We start from the raw sequence: 17,684 nt of genomic DNA, 5'->3' as shown, positions 1-17,684 counted from the left end.
AATACCATAAAAAATTTAGTAAATATCCATGATCTCATATAGATATAAAAAAATGAAAAAGAAAAAATATTTTTCCTTGTGATGAAACTCTTAGGATTTATTCTCTTAACAATTTGCATATATTGATATACAGCAGTGGTAACTATAATCATCACGTTGAACAATACATCCCTAATACTTACCTATCTTATAATGAAGTTTATAACTTTTGACCACCTTCAATTTTCCCTCCATCCACTTCTGGTAACCACAAATCTGATGTTTGATTTTTTTTTATGTTTGAGTTTGGGGTTGTTTTTTAATCAGTATAGTATTATATAGTATTTGTCTTTCTCTGTCTCCTCGTTTCACTTAGCATAATGCCCTCAAGTTTCATCCATATTCTCACAAATGGTAGGATTTCCTTCTTTTTGTCATTCCATCACACGCACAAACACACATACACACACACACACTCCACAACCTCTATCCATCATCTGTCAGAGGCCCTGAGTTGTTCCTTATGTCCTGGCTGTCATAACTAGTGTGCAATAACATGAGGGTGCATATATTTCTGAGATATAGTGTTTATTTCCCTCAGATATAAGGAAATCTATACTTCCCTATAAATCTTAAAAACAGAAAAGAATTTAGCATAAAAATGGACCTAACAGTATTTTTTTAAGAAGCCTAAGTTGTTGGATCACTAGGTTACCTCTGGTATGGCGAAATATTTGATGACATAATTTGAAATAGTTTTAAACAATGTTTATGAATAACTTTGTAACAACTTGGGGAAATCTTTTTAATATTTACTGAAAAAGCAATATATAAATTTTATACTACAATCACAACTATGTTTTTACAAAAATCTCTACACAAGAAGGATAAATGAAAAAGAATGTGATAAAGCAATTATAATAATATAGTAATGATAGATTCTAGGTGATAGGTGTAGAAGTACTCACTAAAAAGTCTTTCAACTGTACTGTATGTTTGACAATTTCCATAATAAAATACAACATTAGGGAGAGGAACCTCTACACAATGGAAGAAAACTTAAAATGTAGTAGATACATTCAAATTAAAGAGAAGGTTTATTGTTGTTTTAAGTTAGGACCTGTCTGATGCAGTAAAATGAGTGGCTTATAAAATTACTCTGTATGCTCATGATCACTAACTGCATTTTGGAAAGTATTTCCTAAGCCATCAAAAAGCACGGTAGCCTTGACCAGCATGGCTCAGTTGGTTGGATGTCATTCCTCAAAGCAATAGGTTGCCAGTTCAATTCCCGGTCGGGGCCCATGCCTGGGTCGTGGGTTCAGTCCCCAGTTGGAGCACATGTGAGAGGCAAATGATCGATGTTTCTTCTCTCTCACATTGATGTTTCTCTCCCTCTCTTTCTCCCTCCCTTCCCCTCTCTCTAAAAATAAATAAAATCTTTAAAAAGAAAACACTGTAAAAACTGTTTCAGCTCTTTCAACAAAGTATTATAGTCAAGAAAGGAGGAAAGCTGCCCTCAGCGAGATAGGAAGCCAGGTGCTCAGGAAACAGTATTCAGTTGATCTTCCCCATAAACCTGGAGGCTCCCTCTGTGTTCTTCCTCTCCTTAGGTCATCTTGCCTTGGAGGTCTTAACCACAACCCAGCTTAATTATGACCTTGCTGCTGAGAAGTCCCAAACCTTTGCTTCCATCCCTGACTTGCCTCTTATGAGATCCCAATGCCCATTTCTGAATAAATAGTAGACAAGTCTTTCTAGGTGTTCTGTTAGCACATCAACCAACATGTCCAAAAATTAAAAAATCACCATCCCTACTCTTACTCCTGTCTTCACCACCATTGTCAGTGGGCATTGTCACTGCACCTTTCTCTTCTTGTCTGTGTACTGAATACTGCCTCCCCCGGGGTTCTACCTTTGCCATCTCTGTAGTCTGCTCCTTTTCTTTTCATTCCCGTCACTACCATGCCTTTCCCTTAATCTTCAGCTCTAGTCAGCAAATCACCCTACAGGCACATTGGATTTCTCCTCCTGAAGCGCATCTCGGATCCTATTAAGTAATGAGACAAAAGGCCCGGGAAGCTCCTTTCCACCTCTGAGATGGTCTGTGCCATTCCCACACAGAAGGATGTTCCTTGGGTCACCAATGCTTATCTTCACAAGCCTAGTCTGGTATTCTGATCCAGCACCGCTGGCTCCCAAACGGCTGCACTCCTGTGCGCTAATGCTGTGCCCTCATAAATCTGACCACTCAAAATGCCATCCTTCTTGCTTCCTGCCTTTGCCCAGCATAACCTCCTCCTCATCACTTGTTCCACCATCAAAACCTTTTCTCTCCTTAAGACTCCTTTCCCCAGGAGACCCTGTGTCTACAACAGGAAGTAATACCTTCATTCCCTGAACATTCTGGCAGTGCTCTCTACACTTGGATGTATTTTGCCTGGGATATTGGCAAAATGCAGATGCTGGTCAGCAGTTCCACAGCAAAGAGGGGAACTCCGTCTCCAACATCTCCCAGTCCCTGGAGCACAGTTTGAGTAATAAGGAGCTACAGTACAGATTGAACTTTGTGTTGTCTATATTGGCATTATTTTCACCTACACATTTTCTGTCCCATTAGAAAATAAGCACTCATTGGATACTGAATTGCTTACTCAGTCTCTTATGCAGAGTGAATGCTGGTAGGCACAGGAGGAGCCTTTGTAATTACACTAAAATAATTTTGGGACTGGCACGGTTAGCATGTATTGGGGAAAGTGAGGCCCAGAACTCTGGTCTCATCTGGTCTCATAGCCAGGATGTGTAAAAAAAAAGTCAAAACTTAAAGATAAATATTGCAAAAGCAGGACTCAAGTTCGGAATTTTACTTAGTCTACCATTTCAAATATTTCTCATAGGCCCTACTGATAACATTTATTGAGAAAATTACCTAAAGATTAGTTCCATATGGGTGAGATACAGTCTAGTTGAGGAAGAAACAAGAAACACACAGATAAAAAAATATAAGAAAAGCTACAGCCATTCAGAAGCAGAAATCAACAGTGCAGATGGTTGATGCTCTTGAATACTGAGGAAAACAATGACAGGGATCAGATGCTCACTGATGGACAATCAAGCAGTCTCAGTCTCTCTCTCTCTCTCTCTCTCTCTCTCTCTCACACACACACACACACACATACACACACACACACACACACACACACACACACACACAGCTATAAGAAAGAACTTGGTACATGGTTTTCTCGTACCTCCAGAAGCTCGGCAGCATTGTCTGGTGTACAGAGCCCGGAAACACCATGTTCAGACCTGGCCTGCTCTCATTTGCAACACCTGGTTTGGGCTCCTTAGTCACAAAATGAGAGAAATGATGGTGTAAGATCCCCATACTATAACCTCATGGTCCAAACTGTGTAATCTCACTCATCCACTCACGCTGGCACACACTGAAGAACAGTGAAAAGAAAAAACAACACTCCTACACACAATACAGCCCCAGAGCTGCTCAGACCTCCAGTTACACAGTCCTAAATGTTCTAATGCCACCAGCATTATTACTAGTAGTAATTAATAATGATCGTTGCCACATATAATAAGTGTGCCTTTAATTATGTGAGAGGAACTTTATACATATTATTTAACCGAATGCTTTGGCAGCCCTAGGAGGTTTTTAGTTGTACCTGTTTTAGAGAGGTGGAGATTAAGGGTCAAATTTTAATAATTTGTGTGAAGGCTAAAGCTTCAAACTAATGAAATTAGGACTCAGACTCCCTGTGAACTCACCACTTTTGTGCCTCTCCCAGACATTTGGTCAACAAACATTCAGCAAGTGTTTACTATGGGAGAGGGACTGTAGTAGGAACTGGGATTAAAAACTGAGTAAGATATGACATCTGCCTACAGGAAACTCCTGGTTTTACAGAAGCAACAAAAATATCAATTAGGCAGCTTCATAATTGTGTTGGAAATATTGTGTGTAATACAGTGCTCCACAAACCCCACAAATCTTTTAAAAACCAGAAATTTGCTACAAAAATTTTAATAGAAATTGAGAATGCAGCACGCATTTAACATGTTATGAACTTTTGCTAGTACATAAAGTATAAACATATATTTGAAGCATTTTTACAGGAGAAATAAACTGGTATGATTGTATTCTTTTTGATAAAAGATTATATCTCTGATTTTTTAAAAAAACCGAAAGAACTAGGAAAATGTATTACATTAACATAAAGACAGCTACTAAACATAAAGCTACTACTAAAATGCTTTCATCTGTTAACTATAATAGATCTGCAAAATACTGCAATAATATTTAACATCTGGATAAAAGCTGGCAAAAATATTCCAGTAAAAGAATTGTTATACCACATATAACAGCAAAGTGCTGCCCTCTCGTGGCTATTTCAGGAATATCTTTATATCATTAGAGCTACTGAACAACTTTTACATTACTAATGACACTTATTTTGGTGATATTGATCAATCTGTATTTTACACTAAGTCTTAAATACTTAAATAGAACTTCAGACATACAATATTACTGCAGGTGAAAAATCTTGGTATCAAAGTGCCAGAATCGAGTCTCATCTCAAATTGGTAACTGACTTTGAGCAAGTTACCTGATTTCTCGGAATCTGTTTTAACAAAACGGCACCTGGCAGAACTTAGATGAAGACTGACATCACCACTGTTTCACTAACCACTGAACCTGTAACTGTATATCCTTCTATGAAAGGTCTTCAACACTTATTTTCTCTAAGACTTTTCATAAATGTCAACTCATTTCAAATAATTCACACGAGTCATGCATCAACATAAAGCCAATGTGTTTTTTAATAAAATCTATTTCCAAAATTTTATTGGCTTTATCTGTGAAAGATAACTTTCTATAATGTTCATTGTTTTCAATCGACAGAAAAAAAGAAAAATCATCCTAGGAAGAGATGTAATTATTTCTGATAAAATACTATTAGCTATATTTTTTTAAGAGCTAAAAAGACTTTATAGGGAAAAAATGACTTAGAAACAGCATTTAGATTTTCATTCTACACACTTCTGGATCTCTTTATAAATTAGAAATCCAAAAATTCCAAGGTGTTAGAATAATCACCAAACCTAAAATGGTATTATCGGAAACCAATACCTAAATTGGTATTATCAGAAAATATTACAGTTCTATATATAATTTATACTGTCTTAATATTCAGTAAGAAACTCATATGAGCCCTGGCTGGCGTAGCTCAGTGGATTGAGCGCGGACTGGGAACCAAAGTGTCCCAGGTTCGATTCCCAGCCAGGGTACATGCCTGGGTTGCAGGCCATAACCCCCAGCAACCACACATTGATGTTTCTCTCTCTCTCTGTCTATCTCCCTCCCTTCCCCTCTAAAAATAAACAAATAAAATCTTAAAAAAAAAGAACTCATATGATACAATTTTCCATTATGAAGTCAATCCTATATAAGGCCTTAGCTCAAACTCTTCCAGAACCTATTTTTTTCCAAAGGGCAACATTCTAAGGCAACCCTTTGGCACTAGGTCATTTGAAAAGTCACAGTTCACAACTTAACTTTACGACCCAACAGAGCACTTTTATCTTCAGGGTTACTTGCTCCATAAACTCATTTCAATTACTTTCCATTTTCAAATGGTAAATACATCCCAATGCTTTTTTTGATGTTCATGTTTTGGTTTTAGTTATTTTATTTAGTTAATATAAACTTACATTAACAACTACAGAATAGCATAATGTCAATGCAATTTTCACTAAGAATTAACATTTCTGAAAACTAAGAAACACAAGAAATACAAATAATTCATCTGCTGAAGCAGTGTCCTATTTGTGATTTACATTTCATGCTAATCGGATCTGAATAAGATAAGTTCCTAATTTAACAATGGTTGCATTCTTCAGTTAATTACTTCCTTTAAACTTTACCTCTGTGGTGACTGATCACATTGCTAATAATGTATAATGATAATGACTTTTCATGTCATTGGAGGAATTTGCTACAAATGATTAATTGTAAAGGGATTCATAGTTAATTTACAAGGAATTTGTGAGGAAGATTTAGTTCTCTGAATTTGTCAGAGAGAAAGAAAATTGATTTTTAAAGAACTGTTTCTTAATTCATTTAATTATAAATGAATTTATAATTCTATATATAATTACCTGTGTCATTTTCCAACACTCTTTTTGATATACTTGTGTATTTTTAATAACAAAAGAACAAAACTACTTCACTTAACTATTCCCAATTTATAGTTAAATAAATATAAGACCTATACCTAAAATTAAGTTTTAAAGTTGAGCACTGTTTTAAGTTTCCACCTTTGAAAACAGAAGTTCTCCAAACTATATCAAACTACAAATAGATATCAAACTACACTACAAGGCCATAGCAATCAAAACAGCATGGTACTGGCATAAAAATAAACATATAGATCAGTGGAACAAAATAGAGAGCCCAGAACTAACCCCACACCTTTATGGTCAATTAAACATTTGACAAAGCAGGCAAGAACATACAATGGGATAAAGACAGTCTCTTCAATAAATGGTGTTGGGAAAATCAGACAGACATGTGAAAGTGAAACTAGACCACCTTCTTACACCATGCACAAGAATAAACTCATAATGGACTAAAGGCTTAAATGGTAGACTCGAAACCATGAAAATCCTAGAAGGAAGCAGAGGCAGTAAAGTCTCAGACATTTCTCATAGCAACATTTTTTCTGATATATCTCCTTAAGCAAGAGAAACAAAAGAAAAATAAGTAAATGGAACTATATCAAACTAAAAAGTTTTTGTACAGCAATGAAAATCAACAACATGAAAAGACAACCCACTGAATGGGAAAACATACTTGTCGGTGATATATCTAATAAAGGGGTAACATCCAAAGTTTACAAAAAACTTGTACAACTGAACACCAAAAAAAAACAAACCATCCTATTAAAAAATGGGCAAAAGATCTGAATAGACACTTCTCCATAGAGAACGTACAGATCACCAGTAGACATGTTAAAAGATGCTCAACATCACTAGTCATCAGAGAAATGCAAATTAAAAGCACAATGAGATATCACCTCACAGCTGTCACAATGGCTATCAATAAATGAACAAATAACAAGTACTGGGGAAGACGTGGAAAAAAGGGAATCCTCATGCACTGCTGGTGGGAATGCAGATTAGTGCAGCCACTGTGGAAAACAGTATGCAGTTACCTCAAAAAATTAAAAATGGAACTGCTTTATTACCCAGAGATTCCACTTCTGGGAATATATGTAAAGAAACCCAAAACACGAATTCAAAAGAATATATGTACCCTTATGTTCACTGCAGCACTACTTACAATAGCCAAAATTTGGAAGCAGCCCAAGTGCCCATCATTAGATGAGTGGATGAAAAAGCTGTGGTATATTTACATGGTGGAATGCTACTCAGCCATAAAAAAGAAAGAAATCTTACCTTTGGCAACAGTACAGATGAACCTGGAGAGTATTATGCTAAGTGAAATAAGCCAGTCAGAGAAAGACAAATACCATATGATGTCTTTTATATGTGGAATCTAATGAACAAAATAAACCAATGAAATAGAAACAGACTCATAGATAAAAAACACACACACATACACTGTTAGATGGGAAGGGGTTTGGGGCACTAGGTGAAAAATGTGAAGGATTAAACAAAAAGAAAAACAGACATAGTTTCATAGAAACAGACAACAGTACGGTGACTACAAGAGGGAAAGAGGGGTTGGGGAGGTAGAAGAGGGTAAAGAGGGGGATAGGTGGTGATGGAGAGAGAGGACTTTGGATGGTGAATACAGAATATAATATATAGATGACATATTATAGAATTGTACACTTGAAAACTATATAATTTTATTAATGAATTTCATCCCAATAAATTCAATAAAAATGTTTTAAAACAAAGGTATGGTTCTCCTAAACTTGAACTTATCAGCAATTGATGTGCTACTTCCTGAACTTATAATGTTCATACAGTTATTTATTCAACTGTATTCAGTAGGAAAAATATCATATTATTTTTCCAACATATACTACCTAACCTAAGTTTAATAGCAGTGACAATTCTAAAACTCCTTTACCTTCTTTGGCGTATGCATTTGTATAACTGTTGCAGGCCCACATCATTTATACAAATGTCTATATTTTTCCAAATGCAAGAGATTTGAGGAGAAAAGTTTTAAGATACTCAGTTTTTATAGAATCATCTCAGCTTCTTATCTGTGTGGAGCAAGAATCTATCATATGCAAATTTTATATTTCTCTTCAAGGTGCTAGAACTGAGAACCATCTTTTTTTCAATTACAGATATCATCTGTACATCCAACATAGAAATTTTATTTTAAAAGTTCAGATAGGTGCCCTGGCTCGTGCGTCTCAGTGGACTGACTACCAGCCTTCAAACCAAAGGGTCGCCAGTTTGATTCCCAGTCTAGGTCACTTGCCTGGGTTTTGGGCCAGGTCCCCAGTAGGGGGCTCACAAGAGGCAACCACACATTGATATTTCCCTGATTTTTTCCCTCCCTTCCCCTCTCTAAAATAAATAAATAAAATCTTTTAAAAATAACAAAATAAAAGTTCAGACAGGCAAGAAAAAAATAAGAATAAATTCTCTAAGAAAAAAGGAAAATGAGCAGAAATAGCAAAAGAAGAATAGCTTCAAATAGTTTACCTGAGGTTAATTAAAATATTTGAGTGGGGGGTGGGGAGGAGCAGGGGAGAGTAATGATGGGGGAGGGAATGGGGACAACTATAACTGAACAACAATAAAAATTTTTAAATACTTTATCTGGTAGCAAATAAACAAAACTGTCCCAGTCTTTGACATTAAGAAATTCATTAAGTACTTGATATAGCACACACACAAGCACACACACAAGAAGGCATACGGGCACAAACCACACCACTAAGTGCACATTTACCCTTTCCTTACCCAGGGATTATTTCTCTTTCTTCCTTAATAGAAGGGGTCAGCAGCTTCCACAAACTCAGCCTTCGTAATTCAGAAATCACTCTCAACTTCAGAGGTTTGGCCTAGACCTAACTATCCCTCCCAACCTCAGTGATTGGTTCAAGTGAGCCAATCAGCTCAATAGAGACAATCCTGAGAATTTTGTTTAAATGGCTTAGCAAAGCCCCTGCCTCTTTCCCCCTGTGTTAGACACCAAGAAGTAGAGGGCTGAGCCATCACAGTCAATCTGACTCCGTGAGGAGGGCCAGACTACCGATACCATGGAATAAAACGAGAATGCAAGGAAGAGAAATCACACCCTGATGACAGCACAAGAACTTTGGATCTAGTCACTTTTGAAGGCAGGATCTACCTCTGGACTTTTCAGGTATAAGAATCAACACATTTCCCCCACTTTTTTCCTCTTAAATCATTTGGAGATCAGTCCATTGTTTTTGTTGCTTTGTTATTTATAATTGATAGAGTCTTAATTAATAAATTAAGGTTCTGCCATCCTAATGGTGACATAAGAAACACACAGAAATTCACTGCTCAACTGCCCTTACCAGTCATACACCAGGTGTGTCCATTTCCTTCATAATTCTGATTCATTTATCACAGGGTTTCATTAACCTTGTGAATGTGTACTACTTTAATATACCATGTTGTGTTGTGTATAATGCACTCCCATATATGATGTGCACCCACATTTCTGGCCCATATTTTCAGTAAAAAAATCTTTTGTTTTCATTTTTTATTCAATTTTTCATTTATTTATAATTAGAGACTTGTTTTTTGTATTATAAAGGAATTTTAACATTTATTTTTGAACATATTATGGTACCAGAAATTTTATGTAACAAATAATTACAAAACACAAGAATAGATACAAGGTATCTTTAGATATTATCCACATATAATGTGCAACCTTATTTTTCCCTCAAAACTTTGGGCAAAAAAAGTGTACATTATACATGGCTAAATATAATAATATAATATAAATACACAATTTAATCAATGTACAGCTAATATATCAAATAATATCTTTTATATGTACCATTTATAAAATTCTTTTCATATATATTTTTGAATCCATAAAACAAGCCTATGAAGAAAACATTATTAGAGCTAATAGGTAAAATATAGTGTAGACAAGTTGACTTCACTCTAAGTCTTCAAAGCTAGTAAGTGGTAAAGGTCAGGTCATCTTTTCATTATTCTTCATTATCTCTATTTTTTCATTATGCTTTTCATCACTATACAAATGTTTTTTATCTTGAAAAGCATCATCGACTATAAATGCAAGAAAGGCATAAGCATTAAGTTCTATTAAATTAAAAAAAATATATAAGACTTTTTAAAATAGTATAATCTTACCTAAATCAGTATCTCGAATTCCCATGTACGTTTCAAGAAGATCATCAACCTTTTCAATTGCCTTGGCTTTGGTTTCGGAGGGCTTTATCAAAGAAAAGAGAAATAAGATATTATACTATTATATGAAATTTCTTGAATGTCAAGGCATACAAAGGGGAAAATATGAGATGGAGCTAGTTCATGGTTGTTTACTTCAGCTAATTTGAATGCAAATATATCTAGAATGTGCTCTGCAACTCAGTACAAATCTATACAGTAAGTACTAATTTTTAGCATCAGCGGTAAGTGCTATGGATTCAAAGAAAAGCCAAGAACACAGTCTCCAAGTAGCTGGCGATCGAGAAGGGGATGCAGATGTGAAAATAAATGGCTAAATGATAATAATAAGCACAATTTTTTTAAGGATATCTAAGGTACAGAGGCATCATGGGGGAAGAAAATTTAAATCTCTAAGAGTCATGGAAGACTTCAGAAAGAAGTTGACGAGATTGTGTTTTCAAAGACGAACTGGTGTCGATAAGCAGGGAGGGCACTGCACAAAGAAGACAGTTAATGCAGAGTCTGCGTGAGGTCAGCGAGTCTGACTGAAGACTGTAGCGTGGGATGGGACCGGAAAGAGCCTGTTGTGATGAGAAACACAGGGGCAGGCGTGACTAGACCTTCAGGGAACCAGGGTGCCGTGAAAAGGGCTCTGGTCTTCGTCCTGCCGGCCAGAGCCTACAAACCTTTCAGTGGCTCACCCCAGAGAAAGACATTTCTGAACACATACCCTTATTGGTTATTTTTTATTTAATTTTATTACTTGCAGATTTTATAAATTATGCACATGCATTACCATATTAATCTATTGTGCACACTATAAAAATACACTAAAATAGATTTTTTTAAGGATAAGGTCATGGTGAAATACTCTTAAAGTAATCATTGTCTTACATATTAATAGTACCAAACATTTTTGTTCTTTCTAAACTGATATTAAAAGTTTCGGTGAATTGCAGTATATAATGAAATCATTATATTAGAATCCTCAAACTAATATAATGTTACAACTCAATATTTTAAAAATGGTTTCAGTGAAAAAAATGACTGGATATGCAGGGTGTGGTAAAAGAGGCTTACAGTTCTTCATATTCATGATGCAATAATTAATAAATAATAATACAAGAATAAACTGTGTTTTCCATACTCACAACTGTAAACCTACTTTTGCCCTACCCTGTATTATATTATTCTTTTAAAATCTAAGTTTTATATTTTATAAAGTCTTGTCCCGTGCTCAATTTATTTCAATATTTGGTTTTAGATGACTTTGCAACTGAAAAGGAAATGCCTGAAGGTGTTAAAAATCTCTAAGTGCAAATGTTGAATTCACAATTACATTGTAAGAGATTCATACTTATAGTATTGTTACAAATGTATGTTGTTTTGTATTCTCAAAACTTATTTAAAATATTTGCATTTGCATGCAAATAAAATTTTATTTTTAGTTCTCTGAGGATATTGTTATAACTTTCTCATGTTTTTATTTATCTTAACTAAGCCTTAAAACAATATTGGACACGATACATCCCTCTCGCCTTCTTTCCAGCATCTGAAATGGCCTCTGTGAAGCAACAGGCTGTGCAAAGCAACTTAGGCGCTTACCTCGCATCTGCCCGGCCATTGTGTAAGTTACCTCAGCAAGTACCAGTGTGTCCCCCATAGAGTTGCCACCACTCTGTCAGTAATTTTAAATGGCTCCTGATCTCATCACCCCTCTTCCATTCACATTCTGATTGCCTGGGTTCAGCTCTTATCTCTTCTTTTCTTTTTTTTTTTAATTGTAATATACTTGACAAAACATTAAATCAGCTTCAGGTGTACAAATATGATGATGTGCTATGTGTAGGTATTGCAAAATCATCACCACAATACGCCTAGTTAACATCCATCATACACATAGTTACAAATTTTTTTTCCTGTGATGAGAACTTTTGAGATTTATTCTCTTAGTGCCTTTCAAATACACAGCACAGTACCACAAACCATAGTCACTGTCCTCTGCACCACATCCCCAGGATGTATTTTAGCACAGAAGTCTGTGCCATTTGGCCGCCTTTCCCCATTCTGCCTATCCCCCACCCTGCCTCTGGCAACCACCAGTCTGTTCCCTGTAACTGTGAGTTTGGGTTTGTTTTCCTTTTAGATTCCACATGTAAGTGAGATCATACAGTATTTGTCTTTTCTGACTTATTTCACTTAGCATAATGCCCTCAAGTTTCATCCATGCAGTCCCAAATGGCAGAATTTCCTTCTTTCTTATGGTTGAAGAATATTCTTCATCTTTTCTTATTTGCACAGGTTTTCCAGTTTCTCTACCTGTGTACAATCTTCAGTCTCTCAAATCCACCCTGCTCAACAAGGCATCCCCCAGAAATAAGAAATTCTTCTAAGTGCAGTGCTGCTCCCCGCAAAGTTCTCAAAGAGCTCCTCCGTTCTCTACAGGCCCTTCACATCCTGACCCAGGCCTGCACCTGCAGCCTCACCAACTCCCACCAGATACCACCAGCGCCCACACTCCAATCCCAAGAACACCTCTAGGGCCCCCAACGCCATCACTGTTTCAGCCTACAACACCCTTCTGACCATCCTTAACCAACTTGACCATTTCTTCTAGAGGGAATTCTGGCCTCCCCTCTTTCCCTGACAGCAGCTGATCAGCCCCTGCTAGGTGACATCAACCCTTTCCCCCTGGTTTGTAACAGCTCCTTTTCATGCCTCTCTCCTTTCAGAGGAAAACAAGGTCTTTGTTCTGGTCTTTGTATCACCAACCAGCTCCTGGACCACCTATTGAATAAATTAGGTGGTGTGTAGGTGGAGTGTCATTCACAAAGTCATCAGCATTAACATCAGAAGCTGTGCAGGTAATGAGGGGATGATTCGATAAATCTACAAATCCTTCAGTGTTTGAAATAGATTGTAAGTCATTTGTGTCAGATTTAATATTATTACCATACTAGCTCTTTCCTTTCATTATGAACTATTTTAATTGCCCTATTTAATGAAACAGGCTATGCAAATAGAAATGGAGTTTTAGATGTTTATCATTGAATGAATCTTGCCTACCTCCCCAGAGAGATCTTCAGCTACTCTTTCATTCCAGCAGCTTATACACAGCAGGTGCCAAAAAAATATTTATTAACTGTGTTAACTATTAGAAGTGACACTTCCCCTGAAGTGATTTGTAGTTTTCGCTGCCACCCCAGGGACCTTTGCAGGCCGTTTTAGGGTCTGTCCTTTCTGACAGCCTCGTTCCCCAGCTCCCCACTTCCAGCTCCCTCCCACTGCTTTTTCCATTGCCTGACACATTCCTTTCTTCCACTGAAGTTTACTCATTCGTCCAATAAACATTTACTGGCCTCAGCAATGTGCCTGGTGGTGTGCTGGGCAAAGGAAAGGTAAAGACTCGGAATGACCAGAAGTCACTGCCTGGATTTTTTTTTTACATACTTCATCATACTTCACTTTCAAAACGCCATTGACTCTCCCTGGTTTCTTCTTTGTTGCCCTTTGCCTCCAAATTAATTCCTTTCTGCACCCAGGACCAAGGCACCCAACTCAAAATCTTCCTCTAGATTCCCCCAAACTGACAACATCCTCAGTGGCTCAAAAAACTGACAACCTAGCTGGTGTGGCTCAGTGGATTGAGTACTAGCCTGCGAACCAAAGGGTAGCCGAACCAAAGGGTTGTTGGTTTGATTCCCAGTCAGGGCACAGGCCTGGGCTGCAAGACAGGTTCCCAGTAGCGGGTGTGTGAGAGGCAACCACACATTGATGTTTCTCTCCCTCTCTCTCTCCCTCCCTTCCCCTCTGTCTAAAAATAAATAAATAAAATATTTTTTTAAAAAGGACAACATTGGCCTCATGGTGTTTTGAGCATCTGTTCCATCAAGCCCCCCCACAGCTGACTCAGCATGGTCACCCCACAAGCTCTGGGAACCCGCTCTATAGAAAGAGCCTCCGAATGGTTCGCCTGTCTCACACCTTGGCTCTCCAATCACTAGGGGATCCTGGGACAACACGCACACACAGAGGGCCTCAATGGGCCCAGGGCCTGTGCTCCTGCCTTCTGAATTTCCCTGGCCTCCGCCGCCTGCCTCATCTCCCCAGTTCCCACAGGATGGCTTCATCACCACTGTCTTCGCTGTTGGGAACAGGTCTGACCTCGCGCTTGCCACTTCGAATCCTGCCCATAACCCCTGCTGTCCTCTGTTTCCACCCCGCTTCTTCCTTATATTTTTGTCTCTTCTACTTCTGCTGTTTTTCACGAAAACACTGACCCAGTCAATAAGTGAAACCTTCACTCTTCCCAAGCTTAAATGAATTATGTGTTAATTCATTAATTCAGCAAAGATTTGAGCCCCTTTGATGTGTCAGGTACTGTTCTAGGCTTAGGGGACACTGCAGTGAACAAGACATATGGGGAGGTGGGGCTGAGGGTGGAGGGATTAAGCAAAAAAAAAAAGGAGAGAGAAAACACTCATGAACACAGGCAACAGTGTGGTGATTGTGGTGGGGGGGTGCATGGAGGTGGAAGAAGGTAGGGGGGATAAATGTTGATGGAAAAAATAAAGTAAAAATGTAAATTAAAAAAAAAGACATGAGCAAAGGAGATAGACAATAGACAAAAAGGAAACAAGGATATAACGAGCCACATTATGTTTAGTGCTTTAAAGAAAATTAAGGGTAAGGAAGATTGGGCAGCAGAAGGGGCAGCAGGAATAGCTACTTAAACAAGATACTTAGAGGCATCATCCTTTTAGAGAAGGTGCTATGTGGGCAGAAACCTAAAGAAGGCAAGGGGGGGAGCCATGCCCATAAACTCACAAAGCACTGAGGTAGAGGACACAGCAGTACAAAGACCCCGAGAGGGCATACACATCTGGAGTGACAGGGGACAGAGAGAGACCCATGTGGCGGTAGCAGAGGAAGCCAGGAGCAGAGTGGTGGGAAATGAGATCAGAGAAGAAATGCAGGGTCAGATCTTGTCCATCATTTGAGGACATCCGCTTTCATTCAGAGTGACACGGGAAGCTACTGGAGGGAGAGGAGATGGGGCACCTTGGGCCAGAGTGGTGGGAGCAGAAGTGGTGCCTTGCTACAGGATGCTGGCCTGCTGTGGAGGCAGACCCGCCAGGACTGGCTGATGGAAGGGACGTAGAACATGCCAGGGAACAATCAAAGATGAGTACAGAATGTTTCACCTGAGGAGACTAGCATTCATGAATATTATCTTTCATCATCAAAATCTTAAGTATGTCTACTCCTATAGGTGGCTCTGAGATTTTTTCCAGTTCTTAGACCTTTGAACATTTTTGAGCCAGTCCCCAAGTCTATAGACTCCAGAAAAAGTTGCCTGCAGGTAACTGAGGATCGCTATAGATCACAGTCTCTTCTCATGCACTTAGTTTCTATAGTTCCTTCTTAAAGCCTTCAGTAATTTTCATATTGATCAAGTGGGCAATGAATTAAAAGTCGTGCTTTAGTTAGAATGTATGGCATCGTCTTTAAGCTCATGGTTTTACCTCTCTTCCCAGCTCCAATAACCACAGACTCCCACATGTGTCCAAACAGAACGGAGACCAACTGAACACAACATACCATTTCCTCCACGGTGGCAGGACCTTTTGGTCTCAGGCGAAGTGTCTCCCTTCCGGTACCAAGTCTTCCTGCTGAAGAGTTTCCAGTTTTTGACCTTGGCTCTATTTCTATAAAGATACAATAGAAGGGGAAAGGTATATCTATTCAGAAATAATTCCAACAGACTGCTATAAAAGTTACTGTAGTTTCCATCACAAAACTTTGTGCAATTATTACAGAGATTTTATAAAAAGCATTGCTTCTTACAGAGTTTCCCAAATCAAATTCACCTGTCATTCATTAGTCTCATGGGAGTCTCTATAAGAGGTCTGGCTACAAAAGGAAAAGGGAAGTATTTGAAATACACAGAAAGGAAAGAATGGAAGTTATAAGGGATAAAAAATAAAATGGTTGGCTTTGTTGTAAGATTAAAGAGGTGCACCTGGCAGGAAAGCAGAGGTAAGAGGTCAGCTGACTTCTTCAAGGTCATGAAGAAGGGAAAGAGTCATATCTGAATAAAAATTTTTAAAATAGAGGGAGAGAGAAAATATTACTTGAATAACTACCTTCTGTTTGATGCTTTATATCCAAAATCCCAAGTAATACTCATACCAATCTATGAGGCAAGTTATAGCCCTCATTTCACAGAAAAGGAAACAAAAATTCACTAAGGAAAAGAACTGGGATTCAAATCCAAGTCTCTCGACCCCAAAGTCTGTCTGCTTCCCTCAGCAACACTCCAACACCCACCTCGTGGAAGCACAAGGGACAAACTTAGAGGTGACATGAGGAGAGAAGCAGGATTGTAGAGAAAAAGAGGCTGGAAACAGGTTCCAAGGAAGGCAGTCCCCTCAGGAGGCGGACAAGAGCCAGAGAGGAGGAGTCCATGGGAAGCCACTCTTTCCCTTATGCCTGGTTTGTGTCTGTGTTTTATTTTCAGTTCTGATTTTCCAACTTATGAAGAGTTGCCCCCCAATACCAAGCAGTCATGTGAAGGAGTGAAAGAGTAGGGCGGGGACTCAGGGTAAGCAGAAAGGGCATGCCCTACCAAGGCCACTCCCACAACCTAGTCCCTGTGAAAATGGATCAAGAGGCCCAGATTTACTTGTTTGCACAAAAACTGAATTCTCAGAGTTTGTTATGAATCTCCTGGTTTTTAGGTTTTGGCAATTGTGTCAAACTTCTAAAAACATTTTGGCAAAAATAAAAGAGATCTGTGGATCAAATTCCAACCACGGGCCACCAATTTATAACTTCTGCAAACATTGTCCAAGCCCCCTCGACTGAGGACTGTGTGCGGCAGCAGGTGGGGGCAAGAACAGAGGTGGGGGGGGGGGGTGCACCAAGAACTGGAGATAACTGAGCTACAATGAGGAATCACAGGATAGGCTGGTAAATACAAGCAGGCAGTGAGCGCCATACCAGCCATCAAGGCACAAGACATCAGTGGGCCTGCGCAAATGCATTCATACTGACTCAGAACCCAGAATAATTCCCACCCTCAGCCAGTACTGTTTTGCTATTAAAAATCTACTCCAAAGCGACTAAGGATTCTACATATTAATTTCAACCTGCATTCAGGGACAGAATTGCCAAAAACATCAGTTGTCCTCTGAGAATGAAGGCATTAAAAATTATCATGAGGTAAGTAGAGCAGATCCCCTAAGCAAAAACCTATAAATGGTAACTGATGATGTGAATGCTAATCATGGTGACCGGATTCT

The 17,684-nt window shown here is 38.4% G+C and overlaps 1 protein-coding gene across 2 annotated transcripts in view; it reads right to left on the bottom strand.

Moving 5' to 3' along the window:
• Window positions 1–17,684, bottom strand: part of GIPC2 (GIPC PDZ domain containing family member 2) — an 83,454-nt gene that overhangs the window by 3,869 nt on the left and 61,901 nt on the right. Inside the window, exons 4-5 of one of the 2 annotated variants that reach the window (XM_028513461.2) lie at window positions 15,982–16,088; window positions 10,342–10,423 (exon numbers count right to left, since the gene is read on the bottom strand). In XM_028513461.2, coding sequence (XP_028369262.2) covers window positions 10,342–10,423; window positions 15,982–16,088 — 189 coding nt within the window. The remainder of the gene's footprint in view (window positions 1–10,341; window positions 10,424–15,981; window positions 16,089–17,684) is intronic. The other variant, XM_036026337.1, reaches the window with a different exon arrangement.

Source organism: Phyllostomus discolor, chromosome 5 (assembly GCF_004126475.2).
Source record: "Phyllostomus discolor isolate MPI-MPIP mPhyDis1 chromosome 5, mPhyDis1.pri.v3, whole genome shotgun sequence".
Taxonomy (NCBI): Eukaryota; Metazoa; Chordata; class Mammalia; order Chiroptera; family Phyllostomidae; genus Phyllostomus; species Phyllostomus discolor.
Note: the sequence above shows the minus strand (reverse complement) of the source record. Positions and strands in the feature narration are given on the sequence as shown.